General features: G+C 39.6%; 1 protein-coding gene across 1 annotated transcript in view; it reads right to left on the bottom strand.

Annotated features, from left to right (window-relative positions):
• Positions 1-9,957, bottom strand: part of nox4 (NADPH oxidase 4) — a 28,742-nt gene extending 18,785 nt beyond the window's left edge. Inside the window, exons 1-12 of the mRNA XM_065280445.2 lie at positions 9,714-9,957; positions 9,287-9,382; positions 8,597-8,707; positions 8,419-8,503; positions 5,527-5,624; positions 2,953-2,980; positions 2,793-2,865; positions 2,439-2,519; positions 2,200-2,359; positions 1,946-2,113; positions 1,729-1,791; positions 1,329-1,389 (exon numbers count right to left, since the gene is read on the bottom strand). Of these exons, the coding sequence (XP_065136517.1) occupies positions 1,329-1,389; positions 1,729-1,791; positions 1,946-2,113; positions 2,200-2,359; positions 2,439-2,519; positions 2,793-2,865; positions 2,953-2,980; positions 5,527-5,624; positions 8,419-8,503; positions 8,597-8,707; positions 9,287-9,382; positions 9,714-9,770 (1,081 nt within the window). The 5' untranslated portion in view covers positions 9,771-9,957. The remainder of the gene's footprint in view (positions 1-1,328; positions 1,390-1,728; positions 1,792-1,945; positions 2,114-2,199; positions 2,360-2,438; positions 2,520-2,792; positions 2,866-2,952; positions 2,981-5,526; positions 5,625-8,418; positions 8,504-8,596; positions 8,708-9,286; positions 9,383-9,713) is intronic.
• Positions 9,958-12,075: the final 2,118 nt, after the last annotated feature.

Raw genomic sequence — 12,075 nt, 5'->3', positions numbered from 1 at the left:
CTTACACCAGACGCGGTAGAGGTTGCAAAAACATGCTATTTGCGCGTAGTTGGAGAAATTTGGAAAATTTTGAGTTAACTCGCTTCAATCGCGCGTTAAGCCCGTTCATGAAATTCTAGTCATTCCAGACATTCACGTGGAAATTTGCATCATAGGAGGGGATTCTGCAACTCTGCTCGCTTCCTGTAATCACGTCACTACTAGAGCAAGCTGCTGATTGGTTAACGCGGTGCGAATATCTGCCAAAATTCTGATTTTTCAACTCGCACGTTTCCCGCGGCATCGCTCACTTTGTGCAGAACACGCCAACCGCGACTCGCCACCCGCACTGCACCTTCCGCACGTCCCACGCCATTCGCATTGCACCCTTTCCCTTTGACACAATAGATCACACAATCCTACTCAATAGACTAGAAAACTATGTTGGTATCAGTGGTCAGGCGCTAGCCTGGTTTAGATAATATCTAACCAATCGCTACCACTTTGTTTATGTAAATGACGACGAGTCATATCACTCCCTAGTTAAATACGGCGTACCACAGGGTTCAGTTTTAGGTCCTATTCTCTTCTCCTTATATATGTTACCTCTAGGAGATATTATCAGGAAACATAACATAAGTTTTCACTGCTATGCGGATGATACCCAGCTTTACATCTCGTCACATCCTAGCGAAACCCACCGGTTTTCTAAGCTAACAGACTGCATTAGCGATATTAGGGACTGGATGGCACATAACTTCCTTATGCTAAACTCCAGTAAGACAGAGATACTTATTATCGAACCGAATCGCTCCAAGCATAATATGTCAGATTACAAGTTGCCCATAGATGGCTGCACTGTGGTGCCATCTTCCATGGTAAAGAATTTAGGTGTGGTGCTCGACAGCAATTTATCCTTCGATAGCCATATCTCCAACGTCTGCCGCACAGCATTCGTCCATCTTAGAAATATCTCAAAAACATGCCATATGGTGTCTGCATCAGATGCAGAGAAGCTTATCCACGCTTTTATGACCTAGACTATTGTAACTCGTTACTCGGGGGATGCCATGCAAATCAGGTAAACAAGCTTCAGCTAGTTCAAAACGCCGCTGCAAGAGTGTATTCTACTTCTTATATTATCTATCGATCATTCTGTGTTTTCCTCTACATCTATTCATGTAAAGCTGATTTGAAACCATTAACAATTGTTAAAAGCACTTTTTACATTCTATGGCACCTTTAAATCTCATAATGTCAGTTTTGTACAAAGTTAGATTTAGGTTTATGGTTAATATCATTACTAAAGAATCTTTAGTTTAAATAAAGGTTTAAGTGTGCGTACTTACATGTCCAGTCTCCCAGTACTCTGAGATGAATACCAAATGTTTCATTTTTCCCTGTTGGACACTAAGAAACATAGACACACATAAGGGATAAGGTGAGGTTCAGGTACAGTCATGCACTGCTCAGAAACAAAACCCTGAGGGCTGGAAGACTGGTACAAAAATTTTGCTATGTGTGTGTGTGTGTGTGGAAAAGCACAGTCCAGTAAAAATGATTCGGCATGAAATGTCAAAGCGTCTGGTGGGGATTACAGCTCCAAGTTTCTCAAACATTCCACATTTGTTTTGTTTGAATACTGCGAGTGAGCCGATACTTGAACAGCCTTCACCATCGTTACATCATCATCTACACTGCCTTTAGCCAGAAAGGACATGTCCATACACTGTTTTCAAACACATTTACCGTGGTAAGAGTGAAAGGATGATTTTCAAACGAGGACACACCAGGGCAGTTCAGCAGGATGTACTAGAAGAATAATCAGACACACAAACATTATCCAAAACCTGAAAGAACACAATAAATATGCAAAAAGCAATTGTGAATATGAATATATCTGAATGTATATTTGTTTATCTACAATCAAGGACACACACACACACGACATGAAGGCGGAGCTCACCTGCCCGGGGCGGGGCTTAAAGCCGCTCTTTAACATACGCACTTCTACGACATCACAGGGATGACTGACAACAGAAATGATGGTAACAGGGTCAGCAATGCTTTTAATGTACCGATATAACCGCTCGGCACAGTACAGAAAGAGAGGAGCGGAGACCCAAAGCCACGTCTGAAACACATACGTGTACAGATTTACTCCATGATGTGTGAGAAGTATATAAATAAACACACAAAAATCGTTATTCACAGACAGACCTGAGGGAAATGGGATTGAAAGCGTGCATCTTCTCGACAGACGGCCTGCGTTTCGTTTTCTCCTGCTGCTCTGCGATTGGTCGGTAAATCTGAACTGAGGTTCATGTGTACGCAGCCGGGTGGGTGGGCCTCCACGTTTACCTGATACTTTAAAGCTCCCCTATTGGACAGAGATGTGTCAGTTATACCACATCCAATACTACAATAATTGTATACCTACATTATATTGACAAACTCACCCCACTGCATGAACAATCAAAATCAGATAAAACACAATGAAGAGATTGTGAGTGTACCAGAATATTTCATAACTCGACACCCTGAGGAAAAACGAATCGAGTTTAATCACTCACTGCCAAACAAGAGAAAGAAGTGTGTTTTAAATCACTTTAGACGCTCTTAAAAGAGAAACAGCTCCATCCACCTTTAAATCAATAACAGGGGTGGAAACCCTTCAGGTTATACTGTCTCAGTAATTATAGTGCTGTGGGTCTAAACTAGACTAGGGTCAGATTTGGGTCAAGCACTTAAAAGTAAAGTTGACTTAAATCTGTTATTTTCTCACGCATTCGTGTTTAGATGTGGTGGGATACCTGATGCAGGAAGACGACGCTGTAAACATCAGAAACAACACTATGACCAACAAGACTCCGGTAACTCCAGGAACTAAAAGAATGAGACAAACCCAATAATGAGTACTCGACCAGACATCAGCAGGAACATAAACTGGTTAAGAAATATAATGTGAAGCACCTGTGCTCATGATGATGACTCTGGAGTCCTGAGGAGAGAAGAACCATCACACATTATTTATGAGAAAAACATTAAAACATCTCTTTAGGAAACACATGAAACACTTCACACTGTAAAAAGTTTGTAAGTTGCCGATGGTGTAGTGGGCAGTACTCTGACATATGGTGCAGACGCACTTCCGGCGACCCGATCATACTATCTATCTAATAAAGGCAAAAACGGCCCAAAAACATAACTTAAAAAAAAGTTTGTAAGTTACCTGGGGCCTTACAACTTTAAGTTAATTTAAAAAAATCTTGTAAATTTTTCTTAAACACTAAATTCAAGAAAAATTTACTTTTTTTTAGGTTTTTTTTTGCTTAATTTATGCACAAAATCACTTAAATTTGATATATTTGGTCTAAAAACTAGACTTATTTTTTGGGTCATTTTGCTCCTCAAGAAAAAGCATCTTAATTTAAGAATTTTAAGATATTTTTACTGAAAACAAGACAAAAATACTAAGAATTTTTTTACCTTCTTACTTAGTATTTTTGTCTTGTTTATAGTAAAAAAAAGATGCATTTTCTGGATGAGCAAAATGACCTGACATATGGTGCAGACACACTTTGCGACCCGATCATACTATCTATCTAATAAAGGCAAAAAACGGCCCAAAAACATAACTTAAAAAAAAGCTTGTAAGTTACCTGGGGCCTTACAACTTTAAGTTAATTTAACCTAAAAATACTAGCAGAACATTGCCATTGTTCTTTGTCAATTATTGTTGATGATGTATTGTGTACACTGCAAAAAATGATTTTCAAGAAGAAAAATTCGAGCAAAACGAACCAAGAAAATAAGTCTAGTTTTTAGACCCAAAATATCAAATTGTGATTTTGTGCATAAAACAAGCCAAAAAATTTGCCAATGGGGTAAGCAAAAAAATCTTGAACATTTTTCTTAAACACTAAATTCAAAAATTTTCTTTTTTTTTTTTAGGTTTTTTTTTGCTTGCTTTATGCAAAAAATCACTTAAATTTGATATATTTGGTCAATAAACTAGACTTATTTTTTGCTCCTCAAGAAAAAGCATCTTAATTTAAGAATTTTAAGATATTTTTACTGAAAAGAAGACAAAAATACTAAGAATTTTTTACTTTCTTACTTAGTATTTTTGTCTTGTTTTCAGTAAAAAAATAAAAATAAAATAAAAGATGCATTTTCTGGATGAGCAAAATGACCTAGAAAAATAAGTCTAGTTTTTAGACAAAAAATATCAACTTTAGGTAAATTAGTGATTAAAACAAGCAAAAAATCTGCCAATGGAATAAGAAAAATGTTCTTGAAATAATTTTTATTTTTTCATAAACACTTAATTCAAGAACATTTTTCTTATTCCATTGGCAGATTTTTTTTCGTTTTACGCACAAATTTACTTAAATTTGATATTTTTTGTCTAAAAACTAGACTAATTTTCTTAGGTCATTTGCTCATCAAGAAAATCAATCTTAATTTAAGAATTTTTAGAAAATACTAAGTCAGAAAGTCATTTTTTGCAGTATATTTATCATGTCTGGATTATTGTCTTGTCTAGCCATGCCACGGATTCTTGTTTATACTTTATGTTTAAGTCGAACGTCACATGACCAAACCGGAAAACTGTGACGATCGCTTCCGGTTGCCGGTATGCGCTATCCTAGCTTGTTATTGTTATTCGTAGTATTATTATTTGTGTTATGTTTTTTTTATTCTAATATCTGAATGTATTAGAAGAAAATCCCTTTGTCAAAAGCTACACTGCAAAAAAATATTTTCAGGAAAAAAAAATTCTTAAATTAAGATGTTTTTTCTTGATGAGCAAAACGACCCAAGAAAATAAGTCTAGTTTTTAGACCAAAAATATAAAATTTAAGTGATTTTGTGCATAAAACAAGCAAAAAATCTGCCAATGAGGCAAGCTAATTTTTCTTGAATTTTTCTTGAATTTAAGAAACATGTTTAAGATATGTTTTTATACTCCATTGGCAGATCTTTTTGCTTGTTTTATGCACAAAATCACTTAAATTTGATATTTTTGGTCCAAAAACTTTCCTGGGTCCTTTTGCCCATCAAGAAAAAGCATCTTAATTTAGGAATTTTTAGATATTTTTTACTGAAAACAAGACATGAAAATACTAAGACATTTTTTCTTAAATGAAAATCATTTTTGCAGTTTATAAAGTATAAAAAAAAGTTAGTAAATTTTCTTTGACTTAGGTTTAAGACAAGCATATCCACTGGTTATTTTCATCTTTGATAGCTCCTAAAGGCTTCATGTATGAAAACAGCATCATGTCAGCGTAAAGCGTACAGAACGGGAAGCGATCTACTACTGTTAGCAGGAATGTGGAAGTAAGTTACACCCTATTAAAGTCTTCATCTGCATTCAGATCTTTTTCATGCATTTCCTTGGAACCTTAACCATTGCTTGACCTCAGCGTCATCAAGCATTAAGATTCCGACAACTCTTTCCATTTTTATTTAAATTCAAGATAGCTGATCAGGAAATACTCTGTGGCTGAATGTTTGTGGTATGTATGTTTGTGTGTTTACCTGTCCCTTGTATTGAGCGACATTGAGATCAGGAAAATCTTCAGAATATCTATCAGAGAAATTGACCATGTTTATGAGATGAGCGCCCACATGGATCACTGCAGAAAAAAACAAACAAAAACATCCCGTGAACGATAATCACATCTGCTTTAACAATACAGACACACACACAGAGTCAGAGGAGAACAGACACTGACAGCATACTATAGGAATGTCTACAAGATATCTACATTCAGCAGTTCTGTGTGTGTGTGTGTGTGTGTGTGTGTGTGCGCGCGCGGCCGTGCGTGCGTGCGTGTGTGTGTTGTATGCGGGTGTATTGCACAGTTGTCATGGTAACGTGATGCCTGAGAGCTCTGTAATTAGAAAAAGAGCACAATGCAATGAGACAGGAAATGTGAGGGGGTCTCCGACAACATCAAACCAGCTGGGAAACCCCTTAGGATACTCCACTATTCTTATCATACACAGACACACACACACACACACGCACGCACACCTGTCAGTCGGCAAACCCCAGCTGGTGACTTGTAACGCTAGACAAAGTTATTTTACCAATATGTACGAGCACACACATAGACGGACACAAACTGAGAGATACACAAAGGTAAATCAAAAACAGAGACAGACACAAAGATGTCCATAACAAACAGACAAACAAAGGGCAGAGACCGACAAAACATGACCATACTCATGGACACACAAATAGACACACAGACAGACACGCAAACCAACACTCACAAATAGACACACAGCCGGACAGACACAAAGACAGATTCACGCAGATACACACAGACAGAAAGATAGACACACACACATATGAACAGACACACACACACACACACACACACACACACACACAAACAAACAAAGATAGGACACACAGAGATGTACACACACAGAAGGATGGACACACACACACACACACACACGGACAGACGGACACACACACAGGCGGACGGACACACACACACACACACACACACACACACACACACACACACACACACACACACACACACACAGAGAGAGACGGACACACACAGACGGACAGACACACACACACAGACGGAAAGACACACACACAGACAGACGGACACACAAACACAGATGGAAGGACGGACGCACACACACACAGACGGGCGCACACAGACGGAAGGACACACACAGACAGACGCACACACAAACACAGATGGAAGGACAGACGCACACACACACAGACGGACAGACACACACACACAGACGGACGGATGGACACACACACACACACACACACACACAGACGGATGGATACACACACAGACGAATGCACACACAGACGGACGCACACACAGACGGACAGACACACACACAGACGGAAAGACACACACACAGACAGACAAACGGACACACAAACACAGATGGAAGGACGGATGGACGCACACACAGACGGACGCACACAGACGGACGGACACACACAGACGGACGGACACACAAACACAGACGGATGGACACACACACACAGACGGATGGATACACACACAGACAGACGCACACACAGACAGACAGACGGACAAACAAACACAGATAGACGGACACACACACAGATGGATGGACACACACACAGACGGACAGACACACAAACAGACGGACAGACACACAAACACAGACAGACGGACACACAAACACAGACAGATGGATGGACACACAAACACAGACGGACAGACACACAAACACAGACGGATGGACACACACACAGACGGATGGACACACACACAGACGGATGGACACACACACAGACGGATGGACACACACACAGACGAACGCAGACAGAAACAGACGCACACACACACACACACAGATGGACGGATGCACAAACACAGACGGACAGACGCACAAACACAGACGGATGGACACACACACACAGACGGATGGACACACACACAGACGGATGGACACACACACAGACGAACGCACACAGAAACAGAAGCACACACAGACGGACACACACACACACACACACACACACACACACACACAGATGGACGGATGCACAAACACAGACGGACAGACGCACACACAGATGAACAGACGCACACACAGATGGACGGATGCACAAACACAGACGGACAGACGCACACACAGATGAACAGACGCACACACAGATGGACGGATGCACAAACACAGACGGACAGACGCACACACAGATGAACAGATGCACACACAGATGGACGGACGCACACAAAGACCAACAGACACACACACATAGACGGACACAGACACAGACAGAGGGACGGACACACACAGACGGACAGACACACATAGACGGACACACAGACGAACGGACACACAGACAGATGGACACACATAGACACTGACACACAAACGGGGACACATACAGGATCTTATGACGCATACAGAAAGACACACACACACACACACACACACACACACACACACACTGACACATACAGATGGACACAGACAGACATACAGACACACAGAGAGATACAAACACACACACACAGACACACACACACAGATGAATACAGACACACACAAAGACATATACATACACACAGACGAAGACACAAGCACCGACACAGACAGGCAGGCTAGTGACACATTTCAGTGGAGTGAAGTATAACCAGCTGTCTGTCTGTCTGCTCTGAAGTTATATCAATCTCAGACATCATCTACTGAACTTTCACTGTGACTCTCTCATAATGCACACACACGAATGCCACAAATTTTACATCTGAATATCACACTGTGCTTACAGATGTAGGTCTATATCTTACTTTAGATGTATATGTGTCTAGACCAGACAGTCTCTTATTGTCTATGTGGCTGGTCAAGTGTGCAGTGTAGACCAAACTTCATGTCAATGAGAGATTAAGATCACTCCCTTACCTGAGAAGACGCATATAGTGATTCCACAAGCCACATGAAACATTTTACTCCTATCCAACAGCCGGCGAACCTGTCTACTATTCACCTGAGAAGAGAGAGAGATTATTTGTAAATATGAGTCATTATGCATGCAATATCATCAATAAAGAAGAAAAAGCACATGATGTCTGTATCTCACCCGCTGTGACCCTCGCACTAATGTCAGTAGTGATCTGCACATGGGCAACAAGACCAGACTACAGTTAAAGTTTAACACAGAGGCCGATGCTCTACTGATGCAGAGACCCAACTAAAAAAAAAACACACACACCACAGATCAGTGACAGCGCCCCCATCAGGAGCGGAGCACACAACTGTTAGTACACTACAATAAATCCTCACATCTCCATTAACAAAAAAAGCATAATAACACATTTATTAACACAAAAACAAATATATTTGCTTTTAACTCATTACACGTCTATTATTAACAGTGCAAAACAACTGTTCACATGAAAGCATCCAAAATGCACAAAGTACATTTAATATAATCATAAGGTCAACCTGAGGTTTTTGAGTACACGTGTATATGTATGTGAGAGAGAGAGAGAAACAGAGATCTGATGTATTGTTTGATCTTCTAGTTTCCTGTGAAGAGGTTGGGCATGTGTGTGCACGCCTGTACAGCTCCATACAAAACACAACATCCCTGCTACATGACCGATTACTGTACACACACACACACATGCTGTGTAAAACTGCTAAAACTTTATAATAAAGTTTGTGTGATCTGTGCAGCATCTTCCCTGCACATTACAAGTGCCAACAAGAGCCATCATGCATATCAACACAAAACAAATACAACATCTACATCACACACACGTCTTACCCCGAGCATCTTGTGCAAATAATAATACTGCGCTCCGCTGTAGTACAGCATGAAGGTTCTCCAGAACAGGAAGACGTTCACTCCAACCCAAATCATCTGTACAAAACAAACACAGTATAAACACAACAATCCTCATATCCCTGCTTAACAGAACAAAAGAAATTCTAATGGTTTCCATTACAAATAACATGAAGCATCAACTGTTTTCAATTAAAACCATTACAAGTTATGGCTATATGTACTGTATAGTAGTGTGGTTGGGTCCCATCCAGCAGATAACATTCTACCCAATACATTACCTTTAAAGTTTCCAATAAAACCAATAAAATTCCCATTATAACCATTACAATAAAAAGAGAATGTCTGTGGTGGTTTTTATTTTTTCTTCAATATAGTCAGCACTAGTTGAACAGATTTTTTTTCTCACCATAGTGAAATGTTTGGGTCCCTCATTGGCCATCCAGCTCTTCAGCGCTAAACTCATTGTTAGTTCGCACGCTCGTTCTTTACGCACCGCAAAACTATTCGGTGACTTTGTCCCGCTGACCGTAGATCAGTCTCGATCATCACTGGACCTGCAGGTCTGTCCGATTTATAATGCGGATCACGATCTTCAAGTTAGCGAGAGTCTGACACCGGTTTGCCCCGTGCACGCTTGTCATGTTTCGCGTGATGCGCCTCCCCTACGACGCAACACCCGGATTGGCAACGCGCAGTATAGACATCCTGTCCTGGCCTGGGCAAAAAAACAAAAGTACAATGTGTCAAGCACATTTTGATTCCTTTTAATAATTTATTGCTTGTGAATTTAACGGCAATAATAAGTTTTAATGGAAACCTGCATGGATTGTTTGTGTAAATTTCTTCTGGGGACAGGGATATCTGTCGAATGGTAATGACACTGGAATAAGGGCCAAAACACAGTACATAAAGGAATTTTGTAATGTTTTTATGACAAACAGCTTAAGTTTAATGGCATTTTAAAATTATTTTTTTTACATATATTTTTACAATAATTATATGAAAAAACTAAATTTATGGTGAATAGCCATGCCATATGCTTTCCAATAGCATGTATGAGTCTATTAAGTGATTAAATTATTTATTATGATGAACTGTCACTGTAACAAACATGTTTGCAAAAGCTACATTTTAGGAAATTTCATAAAAAGCATAACGTTGGCAGATATTTGATGTCCACTGGCCTACTGCGCCATCTGCTGGAAAGACACCATTTCGCCATGTTTGGCACTACATAAACAGTCAGCCAAACTTCAAATACTTTGGCAGGACACGTGTACCGTTACTTGCTCTGAAAACAAAACAAATTGACCTAAACACTCCCATATGTTTGAATACAACTAAAACATCGCGTCGCATTCCTGAACCTCCCGCGCCCCCTGACGCACAAGCTGCGCAGCTGCAATCCGAACTCAGTGATCTGTAAGGGAAATTGCTGGACAAAATAAATAATGTTTATTTAAAGGGGACATATCATAAGAATCTGAATTGTTTTATGTTTAAATGCTATAAATGGGTCCACAGTGGTTGTATCATCCTAGACCAGTAACTTATAATAATACTGCCTCTTAATCTGCACAATCCAACCACAGCACTTTGCATTTAAACGCAAATTTTTGCCCACACCTACAAAGTTGCAATTTTAACATGCTATAATAAATAATCTGTATGGTAAAGAAAAAAAAGGAACGCTTCTCTGGGTCAAAAATAATATATAAATAACGTATAAACAATCCAGGGTGCTCTTCAAAAAAGGGCATATAAGAACAATAAAAAATTAGAAAAATTAGGCACTCCTAATAAATGTTAAAAAGCCTTTAATTTTTGATTAAAGGTTTTTTTTACATTTATCACCCAGCCAACATTGATATGTGGGCCCCACGCGGGTCCCATCTGGGCAACATGGGTTACATGTGGGCATGGGCTTCACATGGGCAATATATGTGGGTTTCCCTATGTGGGCACCATTTAGGTTTGTCCATGTGGGATAATAATGTGGGCCCTCATGGCACCTATGTGGGCAAAACATTTTTATGCTTGAAATACATCTTTATACATTTACAATCTTAAAATAATAACTTTTGGTTGATTGTCACTTTTATATAAAGAAACCCATACTTGGCCCTGGTAAATAATGTGGGCATCATTAGGTGGGGCCAATATTGGCTCCATGTGTGCTGCCCAGCTGGGCCCCACATAAGGCCCACTCAGTTTCTATATCAAATTCATGTGGGCAACCCACGTGGGGCCATAGTAGAACCCATGGACAAACCCATATCAGGCCCACCTTGCAATGTTGGCTGGGCAGGAGTACCTAATTTTTGTATTTTCTAATCTGTATTTTGAGCTAAAACTTCACATATGTACTCTGAGGAAACCATGATTTATTTGACATTTTAAAAAGTCTTGTGAAATGTCCCCTTCAACGTAACGTGAACCTGTTACACACTTATAAACAGCAATAATATTAAACACACATGTTCAAGTTAATCTCAGATCGAAATAGTCCTTTTGATAAATTACCCTAAGGGTATTTGTTTTTCGCTTGAACGCCTAATTAGATTCCACTGGTTTAACAGTTTTCATTGAAAATTCTTTCGGATGAATGGTCCGTTTGAATGAACCGACTCATCTGTGAATCATCTCTCTCGCGCTCTCTCAAAATTCAAAATGGCTTTATTGGCATGTTAAAAAGTCACATTTAGGCCTATTGCTTAGTCATAGAAACATTAAATAAATTATTTTACAAAGAAATAAACACGTTTATT

Source organism: Paramisgurnus dabryanus, chromosome 8, assembly GCF_030506205.2.
Source record: "Paramisgurnus dabryanus chromosome 8, PD_genome_1.1, whole genome shotgun sequence".
NCBI lineage: Eukaryota > Metazoa > Chordata > Actinopteri > Cypriniformes > Cobitidae > Paramisgurnus > Paramisgurnus dabryanus.
Note: the sequence above shows the minus strand (reverse complement) of the source record. Positions and strands in the feature narration are given on the sequence as shown.